The sequence below is a fragment of the Eurosta solidaginis genome, chromosome 1, assembly GCF_040869045.1.
Source record: "Eurosta solidaginis isolate ZX-2024a chromosome 1, ASM4086904v1, whole genome shotgun sequence".
NCBI classification, from domain to species: Eukaryota; Metazoa; Arthropoda; class Insecta; order Diptera; family Tephritidae; genus Eurosta; species Eurosta solidaginis.
The window spans coordinates 123,222,633-123,243,419 of NC_090319.1; the positions used below are offsets into that span (position 1 = coordinate 123,222,633).

A 20,787-nucleotide genomic window follows, 5' to 3' on the forward strand; every position below is an offset into this window, starting at 1 on the left:
AAGCTTTATGTTTCGGGTTAAATATAGCACCAAATTATTTTTCACGTATCAGGATTTTATGTATATTATCGCCATCGGTTGTAGTGAGACACACCACCTTAAACATTTAGAAAAAGCTTTCGAAACGTGCAGAAAGTTACTTTTAAAATTAAATGTCAACAAATGCAATTTCCTTCGTTCCGAAGTAACCTTCCTAGGCCATAAATGTACCTCAAAGGTTTGCTGCCAGATGATTCAAAAATAGACGCTATTAAAAGGTATTCTAAGCCAATATACAAAGATGCGGTTAGGCGATTTGCCGCATTGCAAATAACAACAGGCGATTTATATCCAATTTTGCATCTCTGGCAGCGCCTTTAAATGGTTTATTTCGGAAAAAAGTTGAATTGCTTTGGGATGATGCTTGCGAAATCGATTTCGAAATACTAAAAGTTTCATTAATGACTTCTTAACTCCTACAATACCCTGATTTTACAAAAGAATTTATCATTAGAGTAGATGCTTTTAAGAGTGGGTGTGGTGCTACATTGAGCCAAAAGCATGGTTAACGATTTACCAATTTGTTTCGCGTCAAAATCTTTCAATCAAGCTGAGCAGAAAAAAGCAATTATAGAACTAAAACTTCTAGCAATACTATTCGTCCGTATGTTTACGGTACAAATTTCACAGTAAAATCCAACCATTAGTTTATCTTTTTAACATGAAAGATCCTAACCCGAAACTTTCCAGAATTCGATTAGAATTGCCAGAATATAAATTTACAATTGAATATATAAAAGGAAAATCCAACGTTGTGGCTGATGCTTTTTCACGTATTAGTATAACGAAATAAACGATTCTAAAAAGCACGTTTTAGCAGTCAAAACACGATCACATACTAAACAAACAGAATTACAAAATAAACACGCTACTTTAACTGATACAACTTGCGATACGTCCAAAGTACAAGTTTATGACAAATTTTGTTACGATTTTTCAAAAAAGATACCGCGAGTAAAATCAACTATACAATATAATAAAAATAATGCGATCTCCAGTTTCCAATTTATGCGCATTTAAAACATAAAAAAATAAACTTTCTTAATTTTGTGAATGTTAACGGAAAACAAATTTAGATGAGTTATTTTCGAGGCTTGAAAAAGCAGTCGGCATTATATTAAGCAGTTAGAATGGCCAAAAAACGATATATTTTTCAATTTTAACACCAGCCCGGCAAATTTCATCAGCTTATTGCAATTTTTCGGTTTATCGGTGGCTGTGGAACGTACTCTTAGGCCACAAATCACACACAGAAGATTGCGCATGTAAACAAAAGATCAGCTGTTTTTTATGGGCAATTCATACGTCATTTTCCTTTAGCTTTTGTTTTTTTCTCTTTCTTTCATTCGCTCAAGCAGTCAACTGTGACGTACATGCGCAGAACGAAGCAGTTTTCAGCTCGTGAATGCGCAATCTTAAATAAATAAAAATAAATGTAAGGCGCGACAACCTCCGAAGAGATTTAAGGCCGAGCTTCTCTTTTAATTTGCGTCGTGCTCCTCTTGATTTTCCCTACAAATTCGCCGGACGGGGCCTACATGTTTTATGCCGACTCCGAACGGCATCTGCAAGGCAGATGAGTTTTCACTGAGAGCTTTTCATGGCAGAAATACACTCGGAGCGCTTCCCAATCACTGCCGAGGGGCGACCACGCTTAGAAAAATTTTTTTCTAATTGAAAAGCCTTATTTCTAAAATTTTGATGTTGCTTTGCCCGGGGTGTGAACCCAGGGCATACGGTGTGGTAGGCGGAGCACGCTACCATCACACCACTGTTTCCCTTAGTTTCCAATATAAAAACGTGAAACTTGGTGATATATATTCTATCTAATATATCATAGAAGATTTCCTGTACGATCAAAAAGCTCTGATGATAAAAAATCTGCAGTTAGCCAAGTCATTCCGGCCAAAACTCTTATCGCATTTACCACAAAAATCATCCATTTTAAAAGAGCAACAAAACTCGAAATAAAACAAAATAAAATAAAAAATCATTTTTGAACGAGCGAGCAGTCCGAATACGTGCAAACACTTCAACGATTAGTTGATACGAAACCAACGCAGCTATAATTATTATGTATCCATGAAAAAGACAATTTTGTTTCCAAAGCTCTCATCTGAGTATGTTAAGGTGCGTCCACACCAGTAGCAAAACGTGTTACAAACAGTTATATAACCAATATTATGTAACTTGTTAGCAATTCAAGCAGGTTACATGTTACCCAGAGGTTGTCGGTAAAGATAAAGGAATTAGATAACTTGGTTGTATAACATACAATTGTTATACAACTTTGCTATTTCGTTAGCAGTGTGGACGTACCTTAATGTTCGGTTACACTCGAACTTAGCTTTCCTTACTTGTCTTAGTACAAAAATACTCAGGCAAGTGTCAGCTGCGAGCATTTATAGATTTGAAATGGGAAAAAGCCGCTATGATGCCGCTTGCCGTTTTGACCTAAAACCAAAAACATTTTTGGGACGTTTTTTTTTTCGTTTAATGTACAACATGAAATTTTCCGATTCAGCCAAGTTGCATTTAAATAATAATAAACTAAGTTGAAATAAAAGAATATATAATAAAATAAAATAAGAAATAATAAAATAAATTAGCATAAAAGACAATGTCAAAATTTTATTTTATAATTTTGGAGCAAATAAATTTTTTTTTTATTCAGTGTAAGACGTACTTTATCTGAAATGAGTATAAAATCTTGAAATGCAAAAACATTTTCGGGTAACTCGCCATTAATTGTTATCATTATTTGTGATTTCATGTTTTTTTGAAAGCAACTAAAATAAAAAACAAAGAATCTGTTAAATAAAGACCTAAATTAATTCTATTTAAGGTTTTTTTGTACGCTACAAATTAGTTTGGAACAATTTTTTTAGGATTTTGGAACAGGCCACTATAGGTAAGTGGCAACAATGAGGAAACCATATTTGTATGTAGGTGAAACATTTGAGCAACACGACTACGCAGCTTTCGAATTGAGCGGGGTTACATAATAGGTTTGAGTCTTTTAATTTCGGATTAGAGTACTTACATAATTGTTTTTGGTTTATTATAATTATATTGTTTTCTATTAATTATAAACAAATAGAGTAATATTTGTTAACAAAAATAGGCCTATGCACTGCGGCTGATCCATATGAATCGATTCATATAACTTTTATGATTTTACGTATGCTAAGTATGCGAAACAGCCTGCCAATTGATTGTATGGAAAATTTGTTAGCGTATTAATATATAGATTTTTGTTGCTATGCGGCTCGAAGTTAAACGAGCAGTTCTGCAAGACTGCGGTATTCGGTCTTATGCACCCATCGAATATTATTTTAAGCCATTCGCGACCGCTCTACTTGAAACTTGTAGCATGGCCATATACCTTCTAGCCCCGGCGATTTAAACTTAGAAAACATCTTCACCGCCCATTCGATCTTGGTATCGGTCACCAAGCCCGGCACTACCCGCTCCGTGATCGAAGTGTGAGTGCGGTCTTGTGACTCTTCTAAATCATCTCCCGATGGGAAGTGTGTATCGAAAAGCACCTCAAGAGACTCCTCACTATGACGTAACCATCCCCCGTTCTCTTTCTTTATTAGTCCCTGGACTATGTTTCCCCTTGTTAGGACTTTTTTCAATCGAGCTGTTTCGCTGGAGCACTCTATGTCCGTACAGAAACTTTGCTATGAGATTCTCTTCGCCGTGAAAATTTCACGCTTGCAGATCTTCAGTAGATCCCTGTACTCGTCCTGACACGCTTCGATTTTCAAGATCTTTGCTAGCTTAAACGGTTCTTTTGCCTGTATTCTTAGAAGACTCAGCTCATTGCTCCACCATGGCGGATTTGCTTTTCCTCTGAATCTTCTTCGAGGGCAAGCTCTGTTATACGCAGTCATAAGCGTTCTTGTTGGGAATTCATTAGACTCCTCCAGTTCCTCCACATTGGCAACCTCTTTGGGTTGTCCCAGTTTTGTTCTACCTGTTTCTGGAATTTCGTCCAGTTCGTTGACCTAGGGTTTCTAAAGGTTCTTCCCTTATCTACCCTCTTTGGTCGTCATACTTTTGTACACCTAAGTTGTAATAGGCAGATGTCGCCGTTGTGTTTCATTTAACACATACGGCCAAAGGTCAAGCAGCGTCATCTATCTTTGAAAATTTTTGTTAAGTAAAGGCAGCGTTGCCAAACCAAAGATAAGAAGTTAACAAATTATCTGGCTCACGAATTGAAGCAGATTTCTATCTGCATTTATCTGGCTCAGGATCTTTGCGACGGCATGATGGCTATAGTACTAAATGGTTCGTCCCAATGAGATTTGATCGTGATCCAGAGCTGGATGGCTCTTTGCAGCGCCCTATTTATGAATTTGATATACTGCAGGTGATGAGATAGCAAAAGTACGACCATGATATTAGTTCTATATTTAAAATAAACTAAAAGAAAAACACCTTTGAAAGTAATCAAAAGTAAAATATAAATAATTTTCAGGTTCCAGGCCAATTTTTTCATTAAAATAAATTACAAAACGTTTAAAAGCAATAATTTGCTAAAAGTTTATCATTTTAGCTTAACTATTTGAAAAAAGGTCTTACGTTTAGAAAATATAAGTTTTCCGCTGTGGTTTACCATTTCCCGGAAGTGCTATCTAATTTGCAAACAAAAATTTATCACTGCTGCTCCAACTGAAATGTATCACATCGTAGGTCTTTGATTTTAGAAAGAAATGCAAACAGTTGCTACTGGTTTATGATTTGCACGTAATTTGCTGGGAAAAGGCCGTAGCGATTTTTACACAATCCGCGCCACCAACCCTCGTCGATCTACAACGTAAAATCAAAATTTCAATTTAACACTACTAACTTAAGTTGCATTTACCATTTCAATATGAGTGATTGTATCATCGGGGTCGAAGGATATTTCATCATCATCTGCAGCTTGATAATCATACAGAGCAAGTGCATGAATGCCAGTATCTTCAATGTAGTCAGCCAAATTATCTGAATTGGAGTAAATGGGTTCCTCAGAAGTTGCACCCTGAACATTGGCTAAAGCGGCAGTATTAAAAACAGTCTCTGTTTTAATTTCCTTCTTTACGTTTACAGGCGAATTGTTTTTTTCTTTTTGCTGCTGCGTTTGATGAATATTTTCGTTATTGACATGAACTGGTTTCTGTATTGAGGATTCAGGCGACGGTAGGTATGGGGGGGTTGTGTTTTGTATTTCAATAATAGGTATAACATCAGGTTGTGTTGTAGGTTTAATTTCATTTTCCTGCAATTTATTTACACTTGGCTCATAAATGTGTTTATTTTCAATTTGTTTTATAGATTGATCTGGTTCATATTTGGGAATCGTGATAGGTTCTTGTTTTATGGATAGAGGATTTTCCGTTGTTGGCGACTGCATTTGATTAAATACACTAATTGCGTTGCTTATATCACCTTCTCGACCTGTTGAAATTGAAGCACGATAACCCTTTAATGGTGGTGCTCGCGCTTCTTCTGCCGCTGGTAAAGGTGCATTTTCAATTATAGTTCTTTTAGATGCTTCCTCACGATCACAACGATCTTTTTCTTCGCGCAAACGTTTTTGTTCTTCAGCTCTTTTACGAGTTTCTTCTTCAGAGTTTTTGGCAAAGTTTTCGAATTTTGCGCGTAAATTTGACGGTTTAGCTCCTTCGATGTTCGGTTTGACTTTTGTATAGGCAGTGCCAATTTGATGTTTCTCTGACTCACCAAACCCAGCCGCTGATTTATCCATACGATCCCTTTGTATACCAAATTTACCACCAAAACCCTAAAATAAACACATTAACTCATTTTTACACATGAAAACATGCATTTATTTGCGTCATATTTTATTATTCTAAGAAGAAAATCCAACTTACAACTTTATGATCCACCTGGCTTTCATGCTTTTGTGGTGCTTCTTTATGATCCCATCCCATCGCTGATTTATCTTTGCGGTCTTCCTCTACACCAAATTTACCACCGAATCCCTTTGAGTAATCTGTAAATATATATGTACATTATATTAATACACAAGGCCCAAAGATTTTTCGAAACTGCGGTTTTCACAGATTTTGATAAGATATGTTAAAATACACGCTCAGTAAATATTTGAAAGTGTTAGAACTAATCAAATAAAATGTGACGCAAGGAGCAGTATAGGCGTGTACTATGAAGGTATGCACACTCGCTAGTTTGGGCCGCGGGCCGATTTCCTCCTACAAGCCGCAGAAGGTGCATACAAATATCGCAAACTTTAATTATAGTAGATAATATAATTAGATATTTAAAACTAATGTCAGACACTTCGTGGCCGGTTATTTGGTCAGACGCTTCTAGGTCAGGGAAAAATTTTAGTTTACTTATAATCTCACTATTGATTTTCATATATGAAAGGCCCGCGGTTAAAAGTGTATTTATTTTATGAGTGAATAAAAACGAAACATCATATTTTCCCATAAAACATTGATTTATCTTTTTTTTTTTTCATAAGAAGCAGACATACCGGACCATTCAATTCGGAAAAATTTCAGGATCACTTCGGGACTATTTATTATATTCACCTAATAATCCATGTTTTAAGGGAAAAAATTATAAGTCCAGCTTTTACTGTCGTTTTGTTTTTTATTGCACTTTTACGGACATGTTTATAAGTTTCGCTTTTATTCACTCTTAAAATAAATACACGTTATCACCGGCCTTTTAATATTGTGACGAATATTAGCAACGCTAAGGGATACTATCATCTCTAAGTCGATACTCAGCAGTCATTTGTAAGTACATAAACAAATCAACCATTATGTCTACACATTTGTACATACAAGCAGCGGAGAGATACGCACAAACACATGCATATATCTGAGATATTCACAAAAGTATGCAATCATCGGTGGAAGTATTACTCACATATACACGCGCATATGGTTATGCGAGAGGCTATAAACGTGCATCTGTAGTTTATTTATTTAATAGGCTACAAATTGAGCAATTTAAACAGACTAAATAGCAAATAGCAGTACATTTAAAATTAGTATGTCTTATACAAAACGAATGTGCAGTGTAAAACATTAAGTAAACGATCTTAAGAGTTATATTTACATATTTGATATTAAGACGTGACATATATAATTATATGTGCGATAATTTAAATAAATAACTTAACTTTACAAGAGGGTATGAGTTTTGTATACGTAAGCCCAGTAAGGGGCAGGCGAAGGTGTTCAGAAGGGAGCTGACGCGAATTGCTCAGAAAGGAGCTGATTGCCCAATACGGGGCTAACGAGAGGTGCTCAGAAGACAGCTGCTGTATTATATATACATAAAATGGAGTAACAGTAAGTTATAGTTAGTTATTTGAAATATGTATACAATGTACATATATATACATATATGTATACAATATACATATATGTAGACTAATTTAACTCAAAAAAAATACACCTCTTTATTTTGAAAAGCGAGTCTGACGTATCGAAATTACTATAATGCTTGTTAAAATCCAGGCACAAACAACGAAGAGCTTCGTGCATTTCGAAATTCGACCTATATGTGCTCAAAAAAAGCGGATGGAAATGCCTTGATAGCCTCATTGGAACATTAAATTTGATCTCGCTAAAGGGTTATTCACCGTTCCTCTCAATAATTTTATTTATTTATTTATTGACAGCCATATGGCCTATAATCCTTTTGATTTTATATAATTCGTATTAAATATATGTTTTACAATAATTATATAATAGGTTTTTAAATTTCTTCAACGTTTTAATATCTACAGGTAACTCATTAAACATTTTCAAGCCTTTATAGTACAGATCTAGCTTTGCATTTACTGTATGGCAACGTGGTAATGTGAAATTGTGTCTATCTCTAGTAGGATAGGTGTGTGTATCACTGCTGTAGCTTAAGTTCTCTCTCAAGTAGTCCGGAAGTGCTCCTGTCTTAATGTTGTATATATATTTCATTGTGTGAAAGGAGATAAGTTGCTTTACGTTCAGCCATTTAAGAGTGTTCAGCATTGATGAAATACTTGTGTCGTACCGCGCGTTGAGTATATGTCTCATTGCTCTATTTTGCATTTTTTGCAATTTGTTTATTTGTGAGTCCGATGTGATAAACAAAACACTGGCCATTTCACACTCTATACTCTTTTTCACTTCCACGTTTAAAACTTTCATCTGCTGCTCTGTTGATATCGTCTTGCTTGTTTATTTTGATTATGTATGAAGTGAATAACGATTGTACTGACAGTGGGCAGGTAAGGTGTATCTTGAATCAAATATGTAAAAAACATCCAACATTCAATGTGTGTCATTTAAATACTCGCAGTCTTACGGTTCATAAATTAGACTACCTTTCATATGTATTTGCTGATCTAAACATTGACTTAATTTGTATTACCGAAACGTGGTTCAAATCTGGCGTTGAAGACCATTCTTATTCATTAGATAAATATGTATTGCTGAGAAATGATAGGAAAAATAACATCCGTGGTGGTGGAGTTGCTATATACTGCAAACAATTTTTGAATCCAAAAGTAATTTATCGCTCAGACCATACGAGTGAGGTAGAAAGTATATTTATTGAAATAGGCGATGCTCGGACTAAGTGTTTTGTGGCTTGTGTATACAACCCCAATAGGTCAAATGACTTAACATGCTTATTTATTAAACTCTCTGAATATGCAATAAATTATGAACATGTCATCATCTGCGGTGACTTTAATATTGATATCCTTAATAATGATTCCCGCAGTAAAAACCTTTTAAGTAACTTTCAGGCAAATGATCTGTGCATTGTGAACACATTCGCGACCCGTTTTTCTCCAAATAGCAAGGCAAGTTTACTCGATTTAATATGTGTTAACGATGCCAATAACATAAATCATATTGACCAATTCCCCATGGATGTTATTTCTGACCACGAAATGTTATTTTTATCGTATGATCTGAAATTCAACGTAAAAGAGCCCGACTTTGAATTGACCTTTAGGAACTATAATGCTGTAAACCTAGATAAGCTAAGTAATGAGGCTGCTTTTCTTGACTGGAATGGATGCTTTTCCTTCTCTAAGTTAGACGAAAAGTTGGAATATTTTAATAGCCTTGTCAATCACCTTTTTAATAGATATGTTCCTCTAAAAACCGTTAAAATCCAAGGTCATAAAAAACCATGGTTCTCAAATGAAATTCTGAAGCTTTTAAGAAAACGTGAGAAAGCTTACAGAGAATGGAAGCAATTTCCATATGAAAACAAATGGGAAGCCTATCGTCTTTTGCGCAATCAAGCTACCTTATGTATCCGAAATGCTAAGGTGGCATATTTGAATAATAAATTTAATGCAAATTTGCCTCCAAAAATGCTATGGAAGAATCTTCGTACTGTTGGAGTAGCCAAAAAAGATAATATTCAATGCAAATTTGACCCTAATGTCATGAACTCACACTTCCTGAATGGTAATATAAGCGATAACAGTGTAAATTATAATGATGATCATAACACCAGTTATGAACACAGTAAGATGGGTAGTATAGGCAGAAGAACAAATATTGATATTGATGTTTTTGACTTCTCAGTTGTAACCGAAAGTGATGTCTTGGATGCTATATTTGACGTTAAGTCTAACGCTGTTGGAGTTGATGGCATCAGTATACGATTTATTAAACTTATACTTCCATTTGTTATAGCTTCACTAACACATATTTTTAACTTTTCAATTATGTCCGGTGGGTTTCCAAGTCAATGGAAAATAGCTAATGTTATCCCTATTCCTAAAGTTAAGTCTCCATGTTCTTCCAAAGAATTTAGACCAATTAGCCTGTTGCCAGCCTTGTCTAAGGTTTATGAGAAGCTATTAGCTAAGCAGATAATTGATTATATATATAAGAATGACTTACTATCTGAGGACCAGTCGGAATTCAGGAGAGGACATGGTTGCGCTACTGCCATGCTTAAGATTCTTGAAGACATACGCCCTGCCTATGACCGTAATGAGCTTACAGTACTTGTACTTTTAGATTTCTCACGAGCTTTTGACACAGTTGACTTCAGAATACTTCTTCATAAGCTGGAAATAAACTATAACTTCAGCTCTTATGCTATAAAGCTAATCCAAAACTACCTCACAGCTCGATTTCAGCAAGTTCAATGCGGTGATAATGTCTCAAACTTAAAGCTTATAACATCTGGTGTCCCACAAGGATCTATTTTGGGTCCAATATTGTTTACACTTTTTATTAACGACATAGTTCCTTGTTGCCAAAATGCCAAAATACATCTCTACGCGGACGACACACAAATATACTTGTCACGCCCTATTGGGCTTACCGAAGACTTGTTCGTCAGGCTGAATGAAGACTTATCACGCATAGGAAATTGGGCTCACAGAAATAAGTTATATATGAATGCAACGAAATCTAAGGCGTTAGCAATATCAAGCGCAACATGTGACTTGAACAGCCTTCCTGAAGTTATACTTAATGAAGACAAAATATTCCATGACGTGGTCACCAATTTAGGCTTCAGAATTAACTCTAAATTAACTTGTGTGGACCATGTTAACCTTATGGTCGGTAAAATATATAATACCCTTCGAAATTTGTACAGAACTGCCTATTTACTACCACGTGAAACAAAAATGAAGCTGGTCAAATCTCTTATAATTCCTCAAATTTCTTATGGGGAACTTATATACGGTAATCTTGATTCGTCTTCAAATAATAAATTGCAGCTTGCTTTAAACAATGCTGCCCGTTTCGTTTTTTCTAAGAAGAAATTTTATCATATCTCTTCATATGCCGTACAAATTCTCGGAAGTAATATTAATAACTTCTTAAAACTTAGAAATCTATGCTTCTTGCATAAGCTACTTCATTCCAAAAATCCCTCTTACTTATTTGAAAAACTAAATTTGTGTCAGTCCACTCGGACCCTAAATCTATTGGTCCCTAAGTTTAAATATACAACATCCTCAAGACTGTTATTTGTCAGTACAATCTGTCTATGGAACTCACTTCCCTCCAAAACAAAAACTATTAAAAGAGCAGGATGTTTCAAACTAGCAGCATTGTCTTTTCTTAACTCTTATGTTACTCTAAATCTTTAAAGTTTTAAGTGAATGTTTGATAATATATACTATTGAAAATTTGTATGTATTTAACTTTTCTGTTTTTATATATGCTTTGTTATATCTTTAGATGAACAAGTAAATCTCTTTTTGTAACATTTAGGTATGTATAATTACTTAATCGGATTGATGTACTGCCTAAAAGACGTAAGTCTTCCTGGTACAAACACTTAATAAATAAATAAATAAATAAATAAATAAAAATATATAAAATGGGGTTTTATGATGGATTTATATACTAATATTTTATATTTCCTTTTTAAATATTTGCATGTTCTTTTTATAAATCCAATTTTCTTTGAGATTTTACTCACTACGGAGTCAACATTATCACAGAATTTTAATTTATTGTCAATTATGACGCCGAGATATTTGATTTTCCTTACCTCCCTAATGGTTTCGTTTTTTATATTTAAAGTATGTGGTTCTAAATTTAGTTTATTTGATGTGGATATAACCATGTAATTTGTTTTTTCCACATTTACCATTAACTTGTTTTTACACAACCAAATGTAGAGAGAATTCAAGTCCTCCTGCATTTTTTCAAAAAACATTTTCTTCATTTATTGTCAACAGAGCATCATCTGCAAACAGTTTTATTTTGCAGTTCTTTATTGACGAGGCAATATCATTTATGTGTACGTTGAACAGGATTGGCGCTAAGACTCAGCCCTGTGGAAGTCCTATTTTAATCGGCACGCTATCTGAAATTGCTTCATCAATCACTGTATATTGCTTTCTATTAGTTAGGAAGCTTTCGAACCACTTCATCTCAATACCTTCAATTCCGATTCGTTTCAATTTCTTTACCATCAGGTTCCGATCAATAGTTTCAAACGCTCTTTTAAAGTCAATGAATACCACCAATATAGTCTTTTTTCTTCGCATATCTTCTTTCCACTGAGAAATAACCCATGTAAGACCTGTTTCACAAGAGTGTTTGTCACGAAAACCTGATTGCTCTTTAATAAAAATATTCTTTTTTTCAATATATTAAATTAGTTGATTTTTTACCACTTTTTCTAAAATTTTTTCAGTATTTGGCTAAGTATTTATTGGTCCAAGTTCTTCAGGTTTAACGGTGTTCTTTACTTTTTTCCCAGGTACTGCTGTTGCTATTTTCCATTCTTCCGGTACTTCTCCTATTTTTAAACTCTCGTTGACGACTTGTGAGTAGAAATAACCTAAGTAAGGCATAGTGTTTTTAATAACTCCCTCCGTTAACAGTTTTTTGCCACCAATCTTGTGGCTAAAGCTTTTCACAATTTCCTCTATATTTTCTGTATTTACTTCAGCAAATTTAAAAGAAGTGTTAGTGTTAAAGTGATTACATTCTCAATTATCTCAATGCTTTCATTTATTTGCACTATACTTTCCACAAAGAATATATTTAACACTTCAGCTATACGGGTTTTATCATCAATCCGCTGACCTTCGTGCTGTATCACCGTTATATTATCTTTCATATCTTGGTAGCATATAGTTTGCTTCAAGTACTTCCACATTAACTTGCTGTCAACACTGTTTGTTGTAATTTTACACCCCATATATTAAATTTTTTTTTTTATTTTATAATTTTTTTGTATTCTTTTTTGATGCTTGTGTATTCAGACCAGTCTCCGTTACTTATTGCAGCATTGTAAGCCAACAGTTTCCTTTTATTTAAATTTATCAGTTCATAATATTACCACTTTTTTTTATTTTAATATTTATTTCTTTAACGCAGGTTAACTGTTGCATACAATTTAATAAGCAAAAGTCTATGTATGTGACCATGTCATTCAGATTTTGACTCAGTATTTCTGAAAAGTTAACGTTGCTTAGTAGTGCTAATATGTTCTCACTACTATATTTTTCCCATGATGTTATTCTAGCCAGCGTTCTATTTGGGATCTCAGTTTTGATATTAATACTGGTCTGATATTTTATAAGTATCAAGTCTTTTACACATGGTAGGTTCCTCGTTTGAGTATAGTAAATCGATTTTGGTCTCAGAGCCTTCTGCTATACGCGTGTTAAAGTTAATTTTTTGATGCATGGAAAATGTGTTAAACAGCTCATTTAGCCTCAGACTATATGTTGATTCTCTATTCATATTGATATTAAAGTCACCAATGATTGCATTGTTATACGTTGTGTCACATATTTCCGCTACTATTGTTTCGAGATAGTTAACAAAATCTGAGTCACTAGTACTTGGCGAGTGGTATAGTACTCCTATTTGCCACTTTACTTCCACGTTTTTTAACTGGACAATGATACACCATATATTACCATCAATCACTTTATTATATACTATTCGAAATTTTACTGAGTTACTAATGTACATCGCTACGCCTCCTGTGTGTCTGCTGTGAGAGTCACATCTTATTGTTGTAAACGATATCAAGCTTATTTCTGCATCACTGATTTCATCTGTTACACTTGTTTCAGAGCAGAGTATAATTTTTGGGTCAAGTTCTTCCACCATTCTTTCAATTTCAAGTTTATTGTGCACCAAACTGTTTACGTTTAAATAAATCACTTTTAGGTTTTTTATCTTGCCTTCCATTCTGTATCATTTGGTTTGATTGCTATTAACCTATCCGCTGCTCTTCTATCGCAAGTTTTCTATGGTAGACCGGACATTCTTTACTATATATGCTGTGCCCAGTGTCTAGCTTAAAGCCGAGATCTCTATTAGCGTCCACACAATTGCCAAGGGTTAGTTCCTTCTTCATTACATTCCTATTCTATGTTCACCCAAGCATCGGCCGCACCTTTGTTTTTTTGTACATGTGCTGGCATTGTGGTTAAACCCTAAACATTTGTAGCATCTCTTAACATTTTGTCCATCGTATACTCCACACTGGTCCCATCCAATGTTAAGCTTGACATGATTCATCACTTCTAAATATTTCTCATGTTTAATTTCAATAATTGCAGTATAAGAAATTCTCGAGCTATTATTTTTCTTCGCTTGATAAACTTTTACACATTTAAGATTTGCGTTTTAATGAAATCATTCTGCGCTTTTATTTTTGCAACTATTTCATCATCGCTGTATTTCTCACTCATGTTGGTAACTCTAATTTTAGGATTAACCACTTTTGACTCTTTGACTTTATATACCTCAGAATCTAACTTGTTTTCTAAAACACTTTTGATTTTGTCCTTTTCTGAACTGTCACTTCCTGTATAACCACAGATTCATTATTTTTGTGCACAATCTTATTGATCTTCATATCTTTGGCGTCAATCTTATTTAAATCTTTCTTTGTTAATTCTGCCGTTTGTTTAGATTTTGGTAATACGACAATTGGTGGGACACCCCTTAAAACAGTAGCATAGAGCATCTTATTATTAACCATATTTACATTTTGGTCACCCACTTTACGCACTTCTTGTATTATTTCTTCTTTTTGTTTTGCTATATCATCTACGGATTTTTTATTTAACTCACATAAATTGTCTACTCTTTTTATCAACTCATCCTTACCTTTATCTATTTTATTATTATTGTTTTGTTCGCCAGTTTTCCGCACTTCTTTTATTATATCTTCTTTTTGTTTTGTTAACCCCTCCAAATTATCTTTACTTAAAATGCAAAAGTTTTCTAAACGTTTTATTAACTCATCCTTTTCTTTATTTGCTTTTTTCATATTTTCCATCACTTTTTTAATTTCCTTTTCATTATTATTAATTAGTGCACTAATTTCCTTATTATGGTTTTTTATCAATTTTTCGAACTCTGTTTTCTGCTCACGTATATTTACTTTGTTTGTCTCTGCTATCGACATCATCTCTTTCAACGCATAATCCACATTAGAGATGTATTGCACACAATCATCGCACATAAAGCGCATAAATGAGCAATTGACCAAGCCTTGCAGAACATATTCATCAACTCCTGCACACGGTATACTTTTGTAGTAACTTCTCCCACACACACCCTTACATCGTATTACAGTTTCCCCTCTTAGCGACATTATGCCTTTTTGGCATTTATGACACTTGTCCATCATTATCTCATTCACTTCTCCTCTTTTTATCTAAGTATGTATGTATTTATTTTCACAGCACAACTACACTGCGGTTTTGTTTGCCGTTTGTTTTCTTTTTCACTTGAAAAATAAATACAACAAAACCTAATTTCCGTGAAAAATTTACCATAAACAACACACCAAGCAATTCCCTGCTACTCTCGAGAGAAGGTAGGTTTATAAGCTTTAACCGACTATTGTAAGAGGGAAGATTTCTTGTTGAATCCAACGCCAAATGACTCAAAGCAAAAAGTAGGAATTGTTTTTGAACCGATTCAAGCTTGTCACGATAGATTTGATACAGCGGGTTTCAAACGATTGATGCATACTCCAATATAGGTCTCACTAAAGCAGTAAAGAGAGATTTTGTAACGTAGGGGTCATTATATTCCTTAGACCATCGTTTAATCAAAGCAAGAACTCCTTTCGATCGGGTCACGCAAGTTTCAATATGAAATTTAAGTTTTGGGTCCAATGTAACACCCAGGTCAATAAATCTAGTGACTTGCTCCAGCCGGTAGTCACCAACCATGTAATTGTGCACTTGAAATGATTTTCTACGAAAACTCATGAATTTACATTTATTTAGGTTGAGGCTCATATCATTAATATTGCACCACTTGAATAAACTATCGAGATCTTATTGAAGGAGCAATCTGTTTTCCGGAGTGAGTATAGGTTTAAAAAGCTTTAAATCGTCAGCATACATCAAAATCTTGGAATGAGTTAACGCGCTTGGAAGATCATTAATAAATAGCAAAGGACCAAGGTGACTACCTTGCGGTACGCCGGAAGTATCCCTGATGACTGAGATTCGCTGTTTTTAAATAACACCTTTTGTTTCCTTCCTTTTAAGTAAGAGGAAATCCAACTCAGAAGTTGAGGTGGAAACCCTAAACCATTAAGTTTATAGGTGAGAATAGTGTGGGAAACCTTATCGAAAGCTTTACTGAAATCCGTGTAAATTACATCGGTATGTAGGTTATTTCTAAAGTTTCTGGAGGCATGAGAAGTAAATTCCAACAGGTTCGACTTGCCTTTGCAGAAGCCATGCTGACCTGGGTTAATGATAGGAGAAACTGAGGTAGTTGTTTAGTTATAATGGATTCGAAAAGTTTAGGTATTTCGCTAAGTTTTGCAATGCCTCTATAGCTTGCAACACATGATTTACTGCCACTTTTGTACAGTGGTATGATAAAAGACTCTTTCCATAAACAGGGAAATACACCTTGCTTTAGAGAACCATTAAAAATATTCGTTAAGGCCGACATTCCGCGCAACTTTTTAGAACAACAGAAGGAATGCTGTCGGGACCACTAGCATAAGAAGTTTTTAGGTTTTCTAGGTGTAATAGAGGATATCGAAGGGGCTCGTACACCGCAAAGCAGTGGCGAGCTAAAAAGAACATTCGGCTGGAAGGGGACCCAATTTTGTGCGACGTTTATTTAACGAAATCAGCAAACATATCGGCAACTGCGGCATCGTCACTTGAAACCAAGTGTTAAAATTTCATGACGGATGGGAATCCAGTCGTCTTGCGTTTAGTGTTAACAAAATTGAAGAACGACTTGGGATTAGAGGAAAGTTGCAGCTTAATCTTATTAATGTAGTGTTTGTAACACTCTTTGTTCAAAGAATTATATTTATGACGTAGAATAGAATATCTGCTATAGTCATTTGGAGGTCCAGATTTTTTATATCTCTTAAACCAACGTGTTTTCTGATTTTTTAAACAGTTTAGTTCCTTGGTGCACCAACCAGTATTTACTGAAAATCTAGCGCTATTAATTTGGGGGATACAAGCACAGAATATGAGGTGTAAAGCACTAGTAAAATGATGAACGTTCTCGTCAACATCTCCACTATAATCGGGCCAAACTATAACGGAAAGCTCATTTCTTAACTTCCTGAAGTCAGTTTTCCTAAATAAAAACCTAGCAGCAGACAAATTATTATAGGTGTTACGTTGTTTTGGAAGGATAAAGGTTTAAGCAATTAACTCCAATGCAGGGTGATATAAATCTTCAGGCAGTACCAACGGGTCAGTTCGGACTAAAGAGAATCGAGAATTATCACAGACATATATTAGGTCCAAGCATTTACCAAACTTATTCAGAATGCCGTTAACCTGAAAAAGCCCACTATCTGTAAGGTTGTTTAAGAACTCGTTAAAGATTTCTCGAGAACAACAGGGAACCAAGCAATCATCAGTCATATTTCACGTTACACACGGTAAATTAAAATCACCAAGAACTACAATCAAGTCAGAAGAAGTAGCCAAGCCACAGACATTATAATCGAAGCGTGTTTGCTGTAAACCTGTAGGTCAGATTGCGGAGGAACGTAGCTAATAGTAATGTATAAATGCATAGATAAGAGTTTGATACGAACGCAAATAAATTCGATTTCGTCAGCTTTAGGAATCAGCTGGTAAGTTTATAGCTGGTAAACAAGTAGTAAATTCTAGAAGAAGAAACGCCTAGAAGTATGCGAACGAGACAGCAGAGAGTATAAAAGGAGCGAAAGCTGAGTAAACAGCAATCAGTTTGATTTAGCACGCTATTGGTTGCGAAGTATAAGTGTTATTGTGAAGTATTTTCAAAGTAGTCTAATAAAGGACATTTTGCATTATTGAATATTGGAGTTATTTTATTCAACAGTTTAGCGATACGAACGTTAGCAGATGGTTGCAAATAAGAGGAATTTCAATAAATTCGTTACAATATGATATTCTACGTGGCCAACGTTTCGTGACCTGTTCACGGCCATCTACAAAAACAACAGTCGCCTAAGCCCGGTAGAAAAGTTGTTCCACCTTAACCAAAAAACCCAAGGTGAGGCAAAGGACATTGTCAAGAAATGTCCTTTGACAAATGAAGGCTTCGAAACAGCCTGGAAAAACCTATGTGAGAGATACGAGAATAAGCGGATTCTCGTAAACTCACAACTACAAATTTTGTTTAATCTAAAAAAGATAGATAGCGAGTGCGGCAGCTCAATCAAAACCTTACAGCGCGACATAAATAATTGTTTAGCATCCTTAAAAACACATAAGATTGACGTTTCAAATTGGGATGCGATTATTACTTATTTATGTTCGACAAAATTACCTGAGAATACGTTGGCTCTATGGGAGCAGAGCATTGATCACAAGACGGACATATCCAAGTGGGAGGATATGGACAAATTCTTGTCAAATCGTTTTCAGACACTTGAAACCGTGTCTGGTTTTACAGGGAATGCCACTTCTAAAGTGCAAAAATCAAATGCGTCGCGCCAGTCGACAGAAACCCCTACAAAAAGACTTGGTGCTTTTCAAACAAAAGTAACCAAGCAAACAACAAAATCAATATGTAAAATGTGCAAATCTACGGAGCACAGATTACGCAACTGTTCACGTTTTTGCGATTTAAACCCGGTAGAAAGGATTAAATTCGTCAAATCCACAAATGGCTGCCTGAATTGTTTATCCCCAGGACACACAGTGACGAGGTGCACCAGTTCATACAACTGTTCCAAATGCCACTCTCGTCACCACACGCTCCTGCATGCGGACACACTTCAGCAACCGGCGGTGCGCAACCCGTTCAAAGATGCGGATAATACCCCATCAACTTCGGTACAGGCACGGAAAAGACAGGAATCGGGACAACCAACTTCCTCTACGAACCAGAATGTCAAATCCTGCCATGCCAATTCCAGCACAGGTGTGCTATTAGGAACTGCTCGCGTACACATTCACCATAATGGTACCGACTTCTCCGCGCGGGCATTAATTGATTCTGGGTCTGAATGTTCCTTTATAACTGAAAGATTGAAACGCAGAATCAATTTGCCAGCCAGGAAAATGCATGCCCATGTTTCAGGCATCACAAATGCGGTGTCAGCTCAGGTGAAAGAAGCATCCAACATCAAATTACGTTCACCAGTGGATCCCTGCTTCAGCCTGAGTACAGCCGTACTAGTTCTAGCGAAACTCACTGGGAATCTTCCATCCTGCCATATCAACTCAATGACTATGCAGGCATTCCCAGACTTGGTTTTGGCAGACAAGAGGTTCTACGTCAACGAAGACGTAGACCTCATACTTGGCGGAGACATATATCCCCACATTATAATGAACGGTATAAAAAAGAATGTGCTAAACACACTCTTAGCCCAAGAGACAGTGTTCGGTTGGATACTAACCGGTCGTATCGAATCACCGAATCCAACGAAGAGCATTATGTCTTTCTACAACGAGATTGCGTTAGACAACCAACTCAAAGCTTTCTGGGAGGTAGAAAATGTACCCAAAAATAAAATATTAAATGAAGATGAGAGGTTTTGCGAAAAATTATTTAAAGAAACAACGCAACGTGATGAAGATGGAAGATACACCGTATCACTACCATTCAGGCAGGATTACCCTAATAACATTAATTTAGGACCGTCCCTGAAACGCGCATGCTCTCAATTCTTCCGGAATGAGGGGCGACTAATAAAAAACCCAGATTTAGGTAAAGAATATGTTCGAGTGTTGTCAGAATATGATACACTCGGACATATGAGAAAATTAAAAAAGAATATCTCATCCGACGATTCGGATCATTACTTCCTGCCCCACCACGCCGTTTTAAAAGCAGAAAGTACAACCACCAAGGTACGCGTAGTATTTAATGCCTCGAGCCCTACGGTCAACGGTAATAGCCTAAACGATATTCTCCTCCCAGGCCCAGTTCTACAAGCCGATCGACCCATCCTTATCTTACGTTGGAGACTATACCGTTTCGTCTTCAATAGCGACATCGAAAAGATTTATCGACAAATTTGGGTGAACAAAAATCACACCAAATTTCAACGTATTGTGCATCGCACGTCCCCGAATGACCCTATTAGTCTTTATGAATTAAAGACGGTTACCTTCGGAGTGAATTGCGCTCCATATCTCGCGATAAGAACGCTCCTACCACTGGCAGACGACGTGTCAAATTCACACTCTACAGCGGCTAGCATACTACGAGAATACATGTATGTAGATGACGTGTTAGCGGGTGGACATACGATCACATCGACTATTAAAGCCAGAGATGAAATTCGTCAAGTCCTACACTCAGCGGGCTTTCCACTTCGCAAATGGACATCCAATTCAGAGGACATTCTAAGGGACATCTCCAAAGCAGACCTGCTCAATGAAAACTTCCTGGCATTCGAAGACACCAGTTCAGTTAAAGCGTTAGGCATTCGATGGAATGGCCTCTCCGATTTATTTTATTTTAAAGCAGGGCCGCTGGACAACCCGGCAGACATTACGAAGAGAGCGATACTATCAGCAATCGCCAAACTTTTCGATCCCTTGGGATGGCTGGCACCAATGGTCATTGTGGCAAAAATACTCATGCAGAGTATTTGGTTGGAAGGTACGCTGGAACGATGGAAAACCTTCACCGACCAAAACCATGAAATCGATAAAATCAGGATACCTAGATGGGTCAACTTTTCTCCAGGAACCGACATCGAGATCCATGGATTTTGTGACGCATCCGAGAAGGCTTATGCAGCAGTCATTTACATGCGCGTCAAAACGGATGATAATGTCTGCACAAACCTACTTCT

General features: G+C 35.9%; 1 protein-coding gene across 2 annotated transcripts in view; it reads right to left on the bottom strand.

Annotated features, from left to right (window-relative positions):
* Window positions 1-4,438: 4,438 nt before the first annotated feature.
* Window positions 4,439-20,787, bottom strand: part of Cortactin (cortactin) — a 197,286-nt gene continuing 180,937 nt past the window's right edge. For both annotated transcript variants that reach the window (XM_067759803.1, XM_067759802.1), the window contains 3 exons: window positions 5,928-6,049; window positions 4,916-5,836; window positions 4,439-4,860 (listed from right to left, as the gene is read on the bottom strand). In XM_067759803.1, the coding sequence (XP_067615904.1) occupies window positions 4,777-4,860; window positions 4,916-5,836; window positions 5,928-6,049 (1,127 nt within the window). In that variant the 3' untranslated portion in view covers window positions 4,439-4,776. The remainder of the gene's footprint in view (window positions 4,861-4,915; window positions 5,837-5,927; window positions 6,050-20,787) is intronic.